The sequence below is a fragment of the Branchiostoma floridae genome, chromosome 1 (genome assembly GCF_000003815.2).
Source record: "Branchiostoma floridae strain S238N-H82 chromosome 1, Bfl_VNyyK, whole genome shotgun sequence".
NCBI classification, from domain to species: Eukaryota; Metazoa; Chordata; class Leptocardii; order Amphioxiformes; family Branchiostomatidae; genus Branchiostoma; species Branchiostoma floridae.
Genome location: NC_049979.1, coordinates 10,365,374 through 10,382,678, shown reverse-complemented (window position 1 = coordinate 10,382,678; position 17,305 = coordinate 10,365,374). Strand labels below are relative to the sequence as shown.

Genomic DNA, 17,305 nt, shown 5'->3' with positions numbered 1-17,305 from the left:
GAGTCTACATCCGCACCTTAAAGTCTGATACATGAAAGTTACTGTCATTAAGGAAACTGTGAATACACATCTGCTAACAGTTTAGATATAGATATATCTATTTCGCCTTTGTCTGGCTTCATTCTTCCTGGATGTGGTCAAGGGATGACGTGGACTATATTTCTGTAGTAATATCCCTCCGCGGAGACTGTTCTGTACTTCGGTGAGATGAACACAACATTGCACGTCAATTTCTGCATGAGCTCTGAGCAGGAAATTGGGTTTTATTCACCGGAATCATTATCTGACCGCAACTACTCGGCTCTCGTCGATTCTACAACATCGTCAGATGAAATGAAAGGTAAATCGATGGCTCATTTTGATAAGAATTAGGTGCAAACCCTGCTTTTCGCAAGCTATGCAGAAGCTTTTGCTGCATGTTTTCCATCGATTACGATCTGTGTTGTTGGTTGGGCTTTGCAGTTCGATTTATGTGAGCTGCAAAATATGCGTAACGCAAAATATACATGTCACGCAGTTGGTAGATACTTGTACTACGTTATGCTAGGGATCCAGTCTCCTTCAGAAGCTGCGGAAAGTCGACCTGTCTTACTTTGATTTCTTGTTGTTAATATGGGCGTAAAGTTTTCATACTTCTAGATTTTTGCCCTGCCCCCTATTAAAGGCATCTTTAATAACTAATGTGGGAAGTTTGTGCCTACCTATGTTTTTAAATTCACACATTTCTAGCAAATTTACATACTGATTTTTAGGGGGTGTTGTTTTGTTTAGGCATTCCTATTCTCTTTTTCTTTCATCATGTCAAAATTTTGTGGCGTTCTGATAAAGATGACCTAAACTAAGTTGAGGATAATGTTACCAACTGTCAAAAAAGTGAGTTAATCCTGAAAGATAGAACCCCTTGTGATGCAGTTCCAGCCGTCATTAGTTTGTAGAGTGGAGTTAGGGAGGTGTCTTAGTGCAACATTGTTTGCCAGCACATCAGTTTCACTTCTTCTTTTTACTACTACAGTCAAACCTGTATTAGGGGCCACCTCTACAGAGGGGCCACCTGTCCATAGTGGCCACTTTTTGTCGGTCCCTTGGGTATTTTATCTACAAGTTGCCACCTCTATACAGAGGCCACCTGTCTATAGTGGCCAAATTTGTCCGGTCCCTTGAGTGGCCGCTATAGACAGGTTTGACTGTACTGCAAAAATGATAATAATTGCAGTAATAGATTGGCTTGTAAATCTAGCACAAATGACAAACACCTGTATTTCTGTCACAGCTTTAGTTAATTCATTTTGCTTTTTTTTTTTAATTTTCTTAGCTGAATTCTATCTTCATAGATTGACACCATCCCTTTAGGAAAGTTGCCAAGAATTCAGTTTAAGATTTTGTAATGCCCTTTTTGTGGCTTAGCAACAGAGGAAGGGCATTGTTGTAGTGATCACAGTGAAATCTGCAAATCAGCAAAACATTTAATTAAAATAATTATCCACTTTTATGCCAGCTAAGGGTATGAAAAGAGTGTAATTGTTGTCTTATTTTTCCATAGATTGATGGACGGGAACATTGTGTTACCCAATCCTCCTCCACGGCCAGTGTCTCAAGATGGCAAGCCTTATTTTGCTTGGCCAAACAGGCAAGGTGGCCAAGAGGCAGCATATTCTGTTCCTAGCCAGACTATGGCTGGATTTCCCCCATCTGCAGAGTCAGAAGGAATCCCCACTTCAGAACACGGCACAATGTGGCACCTGGATCCAGACGTCAAGGAAGAAAGAAGTGATAAGGACTTGAATGAATACAGTGAGGACCAGAGGAGTGACATTCAGGGCTCTCCAGCGGGCATGCGCTACCCACCACCATCCTCGGACCAAATGCTGAGCGCCATCAACTGTAGCACTGATGACCTGCATGATACGGAAGGCTCACTCATCGAAGATGCTGCCTCCATCTCTAATGGGAACCGCCTGGAGGATGGTATCCTTGGTGATGGCATCTCCATGGGGACGGCACAGAATTACTCACTGTTTGAAGACCATGGAGGGGTGGTGGATCCCGAGGCACCTCCCTACATCTCTGAAGCCCAGCTGTCCCCTCACAACATGGAGGAGCATAGCCCATTTGTTTCCATGGCAACCATGGGAGGTGCTGACATGGTCATGAAGAAGGAGCCACCAGAAAGGCCCAGGTCTGCAACACCACAGGCTCGGAAAGGTAAAAGAAAATTTCTTCCACTTCTTATTAAGGCAGTTTACTTCAACTGGACATCAGAAATTTCTTCAAATTGATGTTATTAGTTAGCACGAACAGGGGGAGAAGTACATGCTTTAAATATGTCAGTGTGTAAACTCTAGCCACATGTTAACCATTAGTAAATCAAGAGTAGGTTGCAACTGATTTACTTGAATGGGTCAAACTTTTAAGCAGGCTCTTTCAGGTGGTGGTATTTTTGCCTGTAGTTAGACAGCATTTGAATTTTGATATAGTTCCAACTTCCAGCTATAGTTTATTGAAAGAAACATTGCTAAGAATTACCAGAAATCTCCAGAGAGACAATTACATGTGATGTGTACCAGGAAAATATTGATTGTCTGCTATGAACAACAAGCCATGAAAATTCATGTCTTTTTGGGACAATAACAGACTTCTGTAGAAATGGAAGGCATCCTGTATCGTGTGACAATGGTGTATATAGCAGTGCACATGTGTAGGAAAATGCAAATTGCAAATTTCTGAAGACCCTAAAGGAAAACATACATTGGTAGCCAATAAAATACTTTCTTGTGCATTTGCAGATGTTTATATATAGAATCCCCTTTCCTTCACCACGAGGAAGTGTTATCTTTAAAATTGAAACCCATTACATAAAGCCTGCAGAATTCAGGTTCAAAGATCCAGGAACAAGAGACAAAATCACCAATATGTGCCAGTTGCTTTTACACGAGTATTTGGTGTAGATGTTTGATTCGTATAACCCTTTGTAAAATTTTATGGTATTTGTAACGTACAACAGAATTCAGCAGGGAGACAGTTAAGTGCTCATAATCTAGATCTACCAATTAAGATAATTGCCACAGTTATGGACCCAGGCAACTTACAATTATATAGCTGATTCTATAGGATAGGTCCGCATGACCTGATATCATTGAAAAAAATCCTGCCAGACAAAAACGAGTCCATTGTATGCACATTTGTGTTATACATATAGGCATTTTCTGCACAAAAGACCATATTTCATGGCATATTTCCTAACAATTGTCTTTTATTGTAGGAAAGCATTCCTTTGCACCCTGAAGCCATCTGTTTGGTTTCACATGCCACCAGCTAGCTTTTAGCTCACTTATGTAAACATCAGACTGTTGAAGCAGTTATCTCTTTTTTACAGTGCATGATGTGCAATTCAAACATAACACAATTTGGGTAGAAATTATACTATTGCCTTATGTGAATTAAATATTCATTGCACGGAACAGGGCCAATTTGTGCAATCAAATGTGTCGCCTGGCATATTTTTATTACCAGCATCTGTAAAATTCCTCACATTTGACAATGATGTATATTCTTGAAATAATGAAGTTTAGTTATTACAGGAGCAGTGTGACTATTTAATGGCAATGAATACTATTTAAAGCAAACTTTTGTATATACAAATGTATCTCATGAGTAGTCTTCATTTAATTGGATTTCTATGTTTAGACCTTCCAATTCTAACAACATGTAAGAGAGTAGGAGTTACTGATTAAAGTCACGATCTATCTGTCGAGAGCAGTTGTGGCTGTACCAATTGTTGTCATCTATTTCGAACACATCTGTAGGCAGTGTGACGCACAAGGATGTCACGCTGATGACAGTATTCCTTTCAGAGCTGTAAATTGAAAAGTGACAAGGTGGTTAAAATTAGACACCTCTGGTGGAAAAACCACTCAGGTTGTCATTGCTTAGGAGTTGGTGACAGCTTGAAGTATCCTGCAAATTGCTATGAAAGGTTTTGTTGACAATATTTAGTTGTTGAAAGACTTTAGTAAAAGGGTATAGAGGGAAGAGTGGGGAGTTCAGTAGTAGACTAATGGAAGTCAATGGCATAAAGTGACAGATGGCAGTGGTGGTGGTGGTGGGGGGGGGGGGGGGAGAAATATAGTTGTTTGCTATTGTAAAGTCAGCAGATACGGGCTGAGGGGGACAAATACTCTGGTGTAATTATTTTATTATTTCCATTCCTTCCCACCTGCTAGATGGCAATGACTATGCTATAACCTACATACTTGATGTTTAGCTTCATGTATGTGCATTAAGTATCTGAACAGGGCCAGGCGACAAGTCCATTTGTCACCTAAGCCATAGTGACATGTAATGCTATGGTATGGACTATGACAAAATGTACACACATGCCACCATCATCATCATGCATGCCGTAGCTTAGTTTATGGTTTGTATCCAGGATGATGCATGTAAATGTTTTAGTACATTTACAGTCTGGTTGTGCTTGAGTACTCACATCATGATGATATAAAACTGTTGTACTGATAATGTCATTCTCTTGAAGGAGAATCTTGATAAATGATTGCTGCTATGTCTTTCCTAGGTCCTCGACCTATAGCAAGGGGAAGGTCCAGCTCACTGGACAGCCAGCTGTCCACAGGCAGCACAGCAAGTTCAGGGTCGGATAGCAAGTCTACTAAGGTGGGTCTCTACCACATTCATTAAAGATAGTGCTATGTTTAAAAAAAAGTTTGAACTCTTAAAAACTTACAAGAAGGAAGTATATGTGATTAATGGTAGTAATCTGAATTTGTTTTGCACTTCATATAATGCACTAATTTGTGGTCATCATCTATAATTTTGTTGATTAAATGATGGCTTTGTAAAAGCCTATAAAAGACTGGAAGATTAATTAAAAGAAAGTAGGCAGGAAAAAAATATAAGTATTTGCAATCAATTGAACAGATCAAAACATTAACCAGGAGTGAACAGATCCACATATTCAGGGTTTTACCACAAATATGTTTTTAAGATTGATAACATACTGGACCCATAAAGCATGCCATGTTTAGTAGCCTGACGTCCGTCATAAATAGACCTATGACGCGGTGACGGGATGTTTCCCAGTGGTGATCACCATGCACCCTGACTATGACAACACTGGTGTACCGCTGACCTTGACCAATGACATGCCATGCAAATCATAGTCCCAACAGACCATGACTAATGTACTATGTTGAATGTTCCTCAAGTACAGGTAATGTTTTTCCTCTAATAGTCAAGACTTTGGAAGGGTGGAAGCTCATGCTTCGTTAGCTAATTTGTATTCTGCAGATGTTGCTGTGGAAAGACTTCAGAAATCATTTGCATGATTGGAGTGACTGGTGTTTTAACTAGCGTTGGGGGCTATAACAGGCTCTGCCACTGTGGCGTAGGAACATTTTGAGTTGTTTATGGTCTTGGCAGCAATCTGAATAACAGACATGCCTGCAGGCAGTGCCTTTATGTGTGACTGTTTATTAGCCAGACTGTAGTATGCAATATTAAATCTATATTGTTTGGTGAGGATGCCATTGTGTGGATATGCATCAATTCTGAAATAATCATGTTTCAGTGGTACTTTGATTTTTTTTAACAGTCTCCATGGGCCCTTTATTGAAAATTGAAGTTTATGACCTTTTAATGCTTGAAAATATTGTCTCGTCTTGTGCTTTTATGGGATACAAGAACAAGAGTCAGGAAATCCGAATTGAAAGCCTCGACATGGTATTGAAGTGTCACAGGCTTTGGTATGCTGCTGAATGTACATAAGGCTAGACTGTGAGTCATGGTGCCAAGCCTGGGCTTTAAGAAGCCTGCAAAATCTGTTATTAAAATTATTCTATTAATTCATCTATTTAATCATGGGGGACGTGTTGCCTATGCTTGCCCTGAAGGGAAAATCCCCAGACATGCATATCAATATCAATTTAATTAATAAGTAATATTACAAGAAACAAAACCATCAAAATTGCAAGTTGATCATATTTTTACCTGCAATCTAAAAATGTTTATCCTGCAAATTACAGGTTGTAGTAAGCCTTACAAGAAATAATGATGGCGAAATTAAACATATTGTCCCAATGGCTATAATACTGTACGTAGTCACTGTGTTAGTATTGAACTAGAAGTTGAATGTTGTTTGTCTGTATCTCCAGAAGCGGGCAGGTCGGCCAGCCCGTGGTTCGCCCTCCCGTCATCCCGTGGACTGTCCACAGTGCGGGAAAACATTCAGCTCTTCTAGTTCCCTCGCCAAGCACAGGTCCACACATAGCGAGGAACGCAAGTATGTCTGCCAGATCTGCGGCAAGGCCTTCAAGAGACAAGACCACTTGTAAGTATCAATCAACTCTTGTAAGATGATTTTTCTGGCTGAGGAATGTGGCAGCATCTTGGGAATAGATTGACAATTGGGTTTTCTTCTTGGCTTAATTCTAATTATTTACAAATGTCAAATGACAGCATAGACTTTGCACATGATCTTACATCATAGTAGACATTAGCGGTGGGTACCGGTACAGAGAATTCAGGTCCAGGTCCGGTTCAGGTCCAGAGGATCAGGTCCAGGTCCGGACCTGAACCTTGACCTGACTCAGTATGTGAAAGCACGTGAATGGACGATACTCAAAACAATGGTCAATTTCGCTACAAAGAGTATGTTTTGTGAAGTCTTTGCTGTTCTAAAAATCCTGCAAGACTAATTACCTCTGTACGGTTGACTGGAAAACTTTGTAGAAATGACTATAAACTCTAATCTTTTTATTTTCTTAGACCGGTAAGCCCCAAATGAGTGAATTCATGATCATATAATCTGTTTATTTTCTAATAGGTCCAACATCCGGTTCACCGTTTTTTTTTTCGGGTCCTTTTTTTTCGGACCGCTACAATAAGAAAAAACGGGTTTGTACCAGTACACCGTACCGGTACCCCATCCCTAGTAGACATCACAGTACAGCTCTTGTATGTTATAAGAATTTTGCAAAGTTACTTTCCCAACCTTATGAGACTTTTGAGATAGTCTGTCAATTAATAGCATACAAATCAGCTGTATATACAACATTGCTTTTGGAGACAGATGCATCCACTGTACTATCAGGTATATGTTTTTGTATTCCAACATACGTTGAGTATTTTCCATAAGTCCATTGTTTGTAATACTGCCAGGAGTAAAATGTACCTTTCTAGGGCAGAGGAAGACATTTGACTTTTCTTAGCCAGGCAATACTTTTAGGCTGTACAAGTCTGTGTTGTCAGTTGTTTGGTTGATTCATGTCTCCATTTTGTGGTGATGAATGTGCTACGTGTACGAGGCTTGTATGTGCCCTGCATACATGTCATGTAGAGTGTATAAAAACAGCCCAAAGCTATATAGAGTATTCTCAGAATACAAATTATGTCTGATTGTATTGAAAGGGTGTAAGGAGCATTGTAATTTGTAATATGGGCCTGTCTGCCTGCATGCATGTTGAATATCATTTAGTTGCTTTATCTGTTCCAGTAAACTTTGGAGATGAGACAAACAAAGCTGCATTTAATACGATGAAAGAGAAGTTAAAGAGTTGAACATGTTTAGAATTTTTTAATGATTCCTGCCATCATCTGAAGGGCTGTTGTAAAGGATTTTAAGAAAGTTGTGTTAAACCAGTGTTATTTCTCTCAATACAGAAATGGACACATCAACACCCATCGCGAGAGGAAGCCATTTCCGTGCATGGTTCCAGGCTGTGACAAGAGCTACTGTGACACCCGCTCCCTCCGTCGTCACTTCGAGCTCCACCACAGTGAGCTGGGGCCCTTCTACCTACCCTCCCCTCCATCCCCCCAGCAGGCCATGACTGCCATGACCAGGGGAGTGCCTCCCACTGCTATGCCTCCCCCATCCACCAGCCGGGACCCTCAGCTGTCCTACACCCAGGCAGGAGAGGTGGCGGCCCCCACCACAGAGATATCAGCACCCAGGCCTCCCGAAGAGGCTGTAGTGACAAGCAGCCAAGTTCAGCAGAGATCTCATGGAGAGGCAATGCAGTCTCTCGCCCAGTTTGCGAGGAGAGCACAGCAGCAGCAGCCACAGCCGCAGCCTCCTTCGTACCAGGAGCGTCCCCAGCAGCCTGGAGCTTCGTACAATGCCTGGGCTCTGCCAGACCAACCCACAAGCGGTACTCAGCCTCGATACACCGTCAACCTGGACAGTTTCTTTGCTTCCCAGCTGGTAGCAGCAGCCAACGGTGGCGCTGTTGGCTCTACACAAATGGTCCTCCCGCAGCAAGTTTTCTCTCAGCCGCCACCTGCATATATGCCCCCTACTAGCCAGGTGCAGATTACACAGGCACACGTTGCACAGGCAGCGAACCATGCAGCTCAAAGTGTGAGCCAGGCTCAGATGGTTCAGGGTGCAAACCAGGTGCAGATGATCCAGGCTGCAAACCAGGCCCATGCGGCTCAATCAGGAATGCAAGCACAGATGTCACAAGCCACGGACCAGACACAGGTGCAGATGGCTCAAGCAGCAAACCAGAGGCAGATGGCTCAAGCTGTGAGTCAAGCACAGATGGCTCAGGCAACATCACAGGTGCAGTTGGCTCAAGCAGCAAACCAGGTACAGATGATCAAAGTAGAAAACCAGCCACATGTCACCTCCCAGGCTCCGTTGGGTCACGTTACCAACCAGGTACGGGTATCTCAGGCCGTGAGTCAGCCACAGGTGACACATGAGGCTTTGGTCAACCGAGCACAAGCTGTGCAGGCTACATCCCAACTGCAGTACAATCAGGCAGCAAACAATGCACAGGTGGCCCAGAGACTTGCCCAGGCACAAGCACAGGCTGGAGACGTCAGGAGAGAGGTCCCGGCACCACCAGGATTCGGCACAACACCAGGAGGCCCCTGGCAACAGGTAAGATAAATTGTTAGGACAACACTCAGGTTAATCCAACTCTCCTAACCACCAGTGCTGAAACCTTGTCTTGTTTTGGTGTAACGCATTTCTTTGGTGAGATGTAGGCCAAAGGTTAATAGGGAAGGTTGTCGTATCTTCATAAGACAGCCCAATCCTGGTTTGTGATTTGATTACATTTTTCTTGCAGTCTTTCCCATACGAACTTCAAGCCCTGCTGACAAGTAACCATAGTCAGTGGTCGAGGGTATGTGAAAAACTCATTCTACTACTGACCATCAGTTTCCAATCACAGTGATTTACCAAATGTTATTCTTGATCACAGGTACATTGTGTAGCCTCATGATTGCTGTATCTGGTGCTGTATGACAATCCGAATGATTGTTGAGCATATTAAAACAATACTGTTCCGCAGATTGTTTGCAGCTTATCAGTGATTGTGGAGAGAAAATTTGTGATGTGGAATACCTGTCTGTGAAGTATGAATGATGATTTAAGTCATGAAAGTATGATAATTCTGAGCCCAGCGTCTACAGAAGTTGATAGGTTTCCTACAACTTTACAGCAAGCCCCTGTCCCCGGAAGTAAGACTGTACCAGCCCAGACCGCTGCTGCACCCCAGAAGCCAGTGGAGTGTCAGACATGTGGTCGCCAGTTTCGCAGCCTTCCAGCCCTCAATGGCCATATGAGACTTCATGGCGGTTATGAGAAGAATAAGGTAATCAGAAACAGAAGAGATTAAAGTTCTAGTTCTTGATTTTGTATCCCTAGTGATTCAGAACACATTTTGTGTTTTGATAATACAACAACAATAATGCACATGGTTCAATTTTAGATATAAATGGCTTTGATACAGAATCTTTGCATGTGAGTCAGACATATCATCCATTGGAGTTGTGCGTTTTCAGAATTTGCCTAGGTGAGAGTAGTCCAAATAACTACCTGTTATTACAGCACACTTAGATTCCTTCTTTCAAATTCTAGAAGAAAGATCCGTCGTCAGAAAGTCTGGCTGCCCTGACCCAGACTGTAGCATCTATTGGGCAGGAGGAGCAGGCAACACCAGACCAGCTGGGCGAGTCTGCCCACCCTGTGCTGCAGTCTCTGGTGATGGGGACTGCTACAGCATCATCTATGGCAACTGGTCATTCATCAACAACCAATCCAGCATTGCTTCATCGCGGAGCTGGGGGGAATGAGTCAGGAGCTGTCTTATCAGACTTTCTGTATCCGTCAAAAGAAAGTGCACCACCAGTTAAAACTGAGATCCGTTTGCCTGAGACTACTACTCATCTACCTGGCAGCTACTCTGCTCTGAAACGGCAACACCAGCTGGGAACGGCAACACACAGAGGAGAAAGTAGCCAGTCAGACAGTGAAGGGCCACCGGAGTTAGAAAGAATGGACTTTTCAAACTACGAGGCAACTATGCTGAGTCAGAGACAGCAGCCACAACTGTCTCCCGTCACGTCCTCTACAGATTCTACTAAGGAAATAGCAAATGTTGTTGCCTCACTGCTAGCTCAAGACTTTTCTAACCAAGGCAGCTATCCCACACAGTCTACCACAATTGGGTCCTCAGCACTACAGCAACAGTCCCACGGCTCAAACTCAGTTAGTTTCTCCCTACCCTACACTTCTGCAGGACTCACAATTCCTACCAACTACTCCAGCAAAGCTAGCACGATTGTATATTCTGCACAACCTGTGAGAAGCCAGGCATCTTCCACAGGAGAGGTATGGAGAACGCCTGTCATTTCTGTGTCCCCCGTTCTACCCAAGAAGACGAAGCCTGAACCTGACACTATGAGCTCTCAGGCTGCTGAGTCCACTGCACCGTCAGTGCCGCGCAAACGGAAACCTCCGGCGTTAAACATTCCCGACAGTGTGAACGCCCACGTGGCGGTGGGACCCATTGTTTACCAGTCACACATGAGGTCCCCCCGTGCCCTGAACGGGGACTTCATCTTCACCCAGGCACAGGGGGCTGAGCCCCCATACACCCCCCCGCCAATGTTGAGTCCCATCCGGGTAGGATCAGGCCTGTACTTCAGCACATTCTGCAAGAATGAGAATGAGAAGCTGCTGACTCCTGCACCCAGACAACCGTCCACCCCCTTCCTGAGCCCCAGTCCAAATCTACTCTTCAGCAGACAATGTAAGTAGCACCTAATCTCATCATGTCATTTTGTGCCCCTTTTTTATATATGAGAACATACTCATCTATAATAGAACAAACAAACTTAAGATGAATGTCATATTGTAGGGAGCTGGCAGGAAGCAGGTGTCAGGCCAAAGGTCAACGTTGGACCCAACTTCCAGGCAGATTCCAGGCAGATCCCAGAATGCAATAGTAAGTAAAGGCTGCTTCCGACTATTCAGTGGTTTGGTCATAATGTATGTTTGGTATCTCAACAGCAGTAAGTTGCTTTTGATATACAAGAGCTTCAAGACCTTCTGTTTTTAACTGTTGATTATGACCAAACTTCTTAGTCTCAATGAAATCAGTTATTGTCTGCCGATGTTGAATTAAAACCCATAGTGCATTATAGTTTACATCATACACAGAATTTCATAAGATTGGGCATCAGTTTCTGAAATGTCAAATATTTTGGCACCAATGTACACTTCAGCTGTTGTATCTAACTTGCATTGTGCTGTTGTTACTCAGGAAACAAAGCAGATGCTCTTAAGGAAGAAGAGAAAGCTGAGCTGGTGTTCCACCCAGAGTGTGTGGAGAAATTGACTGATAAGGAAGGTTGGTGTCAACAGAATGTCTTTTCATGTCTTAATTTCTGAATTTTGAAACAATATCACATTTCATGTTTAAGATGAGAGCAGTGTTGTGTGGTTTATGTCTTCTTGCTCTGTTCAGTAAATACTGTGTAAGTTTTCTTAGCATGGCTGCATTAACAACTTTTAATGCCACTATACATTCTGACCTGTATGGTTTTTGAACAACTTAGAAATAGTGAGAAATAAGTGCTTGTCATCTTCAACTTGTTGCTAAAGGTCCAATAAAGTTGCCATGTGTTGGTCCTCCTTCCTAATAGTGCGAGCATACTTGGAAGCAGCTTGTTCTAAAATCGCCCCTCTGGGAGGACGCAACAAGGAGTATGCCTTCCACCTGTTGTACAGGTGTAATGGTGACATCATGGTGAGTTCTCAGGAACCAGTTGTATCCAATCATCACATGACGACATCGCTAAGTTGACTATTAAAACATTTGCCACAGTCATACAAAACACGGACTGCTTTATGTTTGAAATTCCTCAAAGTCTTGTCTCTATGATACTTTGATCTGTGCATACCTGAGTAATTTTGACTTTTTCCCTTCCAGACGGCAGTGCCTAAACTGATGACAAAACCAGCCTTGCTTCCTAAGGATTCTTTCATGCAGACATATCATTATTCAGGTAACATATTGCTGCATTTCTGTAATAGAATTGTATTGAAGTCAGACATTCTGGCCATACAGAAGGGCAGACTTGTCGGTTACAAGACAATCAGTCAGGCAAAGCCATATGGACTTTGATATCACAGAGTGCCATTTCTGGATACCATCCTTCAACAACCCACACAATTGTACAGTTAAAGTCCATTCAATGAAATGAAGCATGGTATGTGAAATTCAGAATTATTTAAAGTCAAGGACTTTCATGTAATTTGTGTATCAGTTGTAGCTACCATCCGGTTAATTAATGCAGCCATCCTTCCATGCATATATATGCAGTCTCTGTAACTTAGAATTATTCACATATCAGGCTCGACACGATGGAACAAGAAGGACAAGGCCAACTTTGAGGAGGCCATCAAGCAGTATGGGAAGAGCTTCAGTGACTTCAAGGAATTTGTGAGTTTCCTTGAAAGGTTTATCACTTACCTACCACATGGTGTGTTAGCAAGTCTGTTGGACTACCGGTAGTGCAGATTGCAATGTTGCAGTGGTATAATTTGCCTACATATGTTAATTCAAATATTCGTATATTATATGATGGTTTATTTTGAAATACTTTACATCCAGCTAGTTTTGTACAAGTAGGTGTACTAGAACTGCTCAAAGAAAGCTGCACATGTATCAATTTTCTTCTCTTCTGCATACCGGGTATCTGTGTTGACTGAAAGGTGACTATGTACATCATGTATTTTCCTGCAGCTCCCAAACAAGACTGTTGATCAGTGTGTGGAGTTCTACTATCGCTGGAAGCACACCACGGGGAAGAAGGACAAAGTCATCCTGGGACGGACCCGGCTGCAGGCGCGGCGTGCAGAGGAGGCACAATGGGGGGTAAGTCTTTTCCTTGGCCTGTCTCAAAAATTCTTTGGTTTGTCCCAAGCTTTTGATGGAAACTACTTCAATATATTCTGTTAAAGCCTGCGTCTATCAGGTGAGAACGTCATAAAAGTAGATAAGATGGAAAAGTTTTGCTGTACATTGGGAGTAGATAAACGATTTTCAATTAGGGCTTGTATTGTATTATATTATTTCTAACCCAACTTATATTATATCATTACTAGCCAAACCTTTGATTATATTTTCTCAACACATCAAAGAGTCTTTTATCAGATTGATGAATGACTGGAATGGATCATTTTACAGTGAAGCACGGTTTTCTAGTACTTGTATTTTGAAATACGTGCTGACTTTTGTGGATGGTTTTTAGGACACTCAATAGGCGGTGTAAGTACATTTAGATGAGGTTTTGAGGATACTTTGTTCTCCCCCCTTAGCGATCAATATCCTTTGACTCGGAAGTGGAGACCCCTAGAACCATCTTGCCACAATTTGTTAGTCCTGAGAGCAGCTTTGTCAAACCTTCGTCACCCACACCTGAACCCAGTCATGTCTTCTGCTGTACAATCGAAGGATGTAATGCGGTAGGTTTCAGGGCTTTGCTTTTATGCAGAATTTATCAGATACAGCAGTCTAAACTTATTTAAAGTGAGTGCAAAGTCAATAATACTTTTCTTTGTATTTGTGGAACAGATGTACATGACGTGGAATGTCTTTGTCAGAAAGAAGCATAAGCACAATGTGCAGCCTTTGTTTCTTCCTCTTCTACTCTTAAATTAAATGGATTGTATAACACTAAACTTTCCATTATGCTTCTCCTTGGTGTAAAGTAAAGGTATCAATATTTCATTTTCTAAAACTTTGCAATGTACTTAAAGAATCTTAAGAAAAGATGATACCCTGTATTAAGGCACTGGTAGTATGGTCTGTATAAGTTCTTTGGTAGGATTTCACATTTTTACCTTAATCAATAATGCTGCTGTCTTTGTTCCAGACTTTCCCTACAAGACAAGGGCTTAATGGCCACACAAGAGTCCATGGTGGCACTGGCAATAGCAATCAAACAGCAAAGAGAAACAGCAAACCTGACAACGGCAAGAAGAAGAGAAAGAGGAGACGAAGCAATAGTTTATCTCCTCCTCCATCCAATGCCTCCGCCACCTCCCATGAGAGTGGTGAGTCCAGTATGACTGGAGCTACTGCTGTGGAGGGGGAGGAGTTCCCCTGCAGAATATGTGGCAAGTAAGTACCAGGTTGAACAATTTAGTAGATAATGAATGCTATTTACATACCAACCAGTATTCTATTCTTCAACTTTGCAATGAAGTCCTTAATATTACTATATGTCTTTGATTTTTGCTGTGGTTTTATTTTTCATGGTGAATTCTGTCATGAATTCTTGACACTATGTCATTTCTAATATATTACTACTGTCCTAAAAATTGTTTCAACACCAGAATTAAACCACTGTGAAAACCTTACCTTTTCTATTAAAAATTAAGTCCAAAAATAAATGAATTTACAGTACATATTTCTTGCTGCTTGTACTTTTTTTTAATGTGTGCTATGGAAGCCGATGGACAAAAAAACTTATGGAAATTGGTTGTTTAACATCTGGTTTATGCCACTCTCCACCAGGGTGTTTCACAAAGTGAAGAGCAGATCAGCTCACATGAAGACTCACCGCAAGGTTGACAGGGAGGAGGAGAAGACGTCTGACAAGATTCATGTACCTGAAGCTAGCAGGGTGTCAGTTCTCCCAGACAGGGGGCTCCCCATGTCCAACCATACCAACACATTCGAAGAAGATCTACAAGATGCATTTGAATAATAGATTGCCTTTACTACATTTTACTACAGACTTTCATGTATGTGTATCATGTGAGTGCAAAAGACTCAAACTGTTCCCACCCAGCTAATGTGGGGAATTTTATTCGTGTAATGTTTTTAACCAGAAACGTTTTATTTCCTCCTTCATATTGTACATTACGATGTCATCTTTTATCACCATCATTCCAATGTATGTTTAAATGAACTACCGGTAAGCTAATTTTACACTATTTATGGATTTTTAATCAGCTGTAGATTTTGCTTTGGTATCTAGTGCTGCAGCAAACTATCTATTTGTACACTGTGGTGTTGTAATTCCTTTGTTGATCACTAGGTGAAACATGTGTAGAAGAGAAAGAAGGTTTTGTTGAAATGAACAGATTGTATGCAAGCATAAAGATATGCACCTTGCTGATTCATTTTGCATAGTTTTATAAATTTCTGTACATACAAAAATGGATTGCTTGAAAAAAAGATATAAATTCACAGCTTTGCATTGACAGGAAGCTGAATTTTGATGTCATCAGAATAGGATTTGTTCGTAACATGGTTAGATTGGTCTTGTCAGTTTCCATGTTTATGAACATGACCAGAACTTTGTGTGTACAAAAGACTTTTCATTGACCTACCTGGGGACATGAGGATGTAGGGAATTCTTCTACATATTTGCTGTAAGAAAAGGACTTCTTTTGTGTCTTTAACATTGACAGGCATGGGATTGAAGGTTGCATATTGTTCCAGGTCGTAACAGCCAATAATAGACAATCTACAAAATAGACTGTTACATGTATCTGGTAAGGTCTGGCACACTAGAAAACATTTGCATGGAGTAATTGGGAGGTTAGTGGCATTTCCTGCAATCGTGGCATTTGTCAACGTTCACAAACGTACACCTTTACCAGTATATCAACAGCTCTTCAGCATAGCACCCCAACATTCACTCATGTCTGACTTTGTAAGTGATGAGTTGTTTGGTGATTGGACAGTCGATGACACTCCACCATGGCAGAGAAGGAATCTTGGACTGACAACCCTTGTCTGATGTTATCATAAATATAATGATACATGTGTACTCTGTAGCTGTCACCAGGTAGCAGTCATAGTCTGGACCTCTCTGAAGTGCAATAACAATGGGAGGCCTTCAATCTACTCTGTTGAAGGCATGAGTACTGACTACTTTATATTAAGCATTTTTTTGTACAAGGGCTATAAAATAAGCTTGTTCTCCACATGCCTTTAATATCTAGTTCAGCAGCCTTGGCTGTATGTAATGCTGCAGCCAGAGCAATAAAATTATTAAAAGTAAAAAAATATGAATATATATATATATTATATGTTGGTACTAAATGTTGAAATTTTGTGAATATTTTACCTTGTAAATAGAGTAATGCATATATTTTTGTTGGGTGTATGTCTATCTAGATAGTTTATCAGTAATGTGAGATTACATTATCAAAATTTAGAGTCTAAAACTCTACAAAAATACACATTGTTCACATTTTTATACTATAGAAACTGTTAACTATGAATACTATAGACACGGAAGTTACTACTTTTGCAATGTACATCTAATGGTATGTTTCACCAAGTTACAAAGTTTTGTGCTGGTAAGAGAAGATGCTGTAGTGGGCATTTAGGGGAATAATACTACATGTGTCTCACTTATTTCATGGTTTATTAGTGTGATGTCATTTACATAGTGAAGCCTCCCTTTTCACAGCTTCACTGTATATTAGTATGTACCTTGCAGACATTAAGTCATCAGATACATACAGAAGTACATTGGAAGATACCATATATTCTTTCTATGTGAATTCAAGCGTAGCCAACTAAGCCACAGTTAAACAAAGTCATGTCAACACAGTAATACTGTAACATAGTTTTTCAGCAATTCTTTTTTCATGTTTATACCTAATACATTTGTTTCAAAGAAGATATGCTCTATTTGTTGTAAATACAGTACCTGCCTTATATGGTGATAATGCTTTGCACAATGTACCATATAGTTTTAGCATCTGAATTTGTTTGCAAAAGCAGTTAACATCTTATCTGTCTGTATTTGGATGCATGGCACATGACAGTTTGTGGACTCTTCAGTTTCAGTCATGCTGTAGTTTTGTGTGAAGTTCCAAACAATTTTTATTTCAAGCCACAGTCTGTCTGTGAATGTTATTGTCAGGACTCCTTTTTACCCAGTAAGTATAATTTTCTATTGTTGTAATACTCCCAATATTTTGTCGACAGAACATAAATTCACTATGATCAAATATACCACTGACTTT

General features: G+C 41.1%; 1 protein-coding gene across 3 annotated transcripts; it reads left to right on the top strand.

Moving 5' to 3' along the window:
- The first annotated feature begins 94 nt into the window (after positions 1 to 94).
- Positions 95 to 17,294, top strand: LOC118423247 (transcriptional-regulating factor 1-like). 3 transcript variants are annotated; one of them, XM_035831330.1, is made up of 17 exons: positions 95 to 340; positions 1,541 to 2,202; positions 4,571 to 4,668; positions 6,165 to 6,340; positions 7,672 to 8,899; positions 9,090 to 9,146; positions 9,465 to 9,617; positions 9,884 to 11,057; positions 11,166 to 11,252; positions 11,571 to 11,657; positions 11,953 to 12,056; positions 12,240 to 12,315; positions 12,664 to 12,752; positions 13,056 to 13,187; positions 13,631 to 13,777; positions 14,188 to 14,435; positions 14,832 to 17,294. In XM_035831330.1, the coding sequence occupies exons 2-17, from the start codon at positions 1,545 to 1,547 to the stop codon at positions 15,022 to 15,024; spliced, it is 4,707 nt and encodes a 1,568-aa protein (XP_035687223.1). In that variant the 5' UTR covers positions 95 to 340; positions 1,541 to 1,544; the 3' UTR covers positions 15,025 to 17,294. The 3 variants fall into 3 exon arrangements, with proteins under 3 accessions (XP_035687223.1, XP_035687231.1, XP_035687240.1); XM_035831338.1 differs by lacking the exon at positions 9,090 to 9,146; XM_035831347.1 differs by lacking the exons at positions 95 to 340; positions 1,541 to 2,202; positions 4,571 to 4,668 and adding an exon at positions 4,881 to 5,224.
- The last annotated feature ends 11 nt before the right edge of the window (positions 17,295 to 17,305 follow it).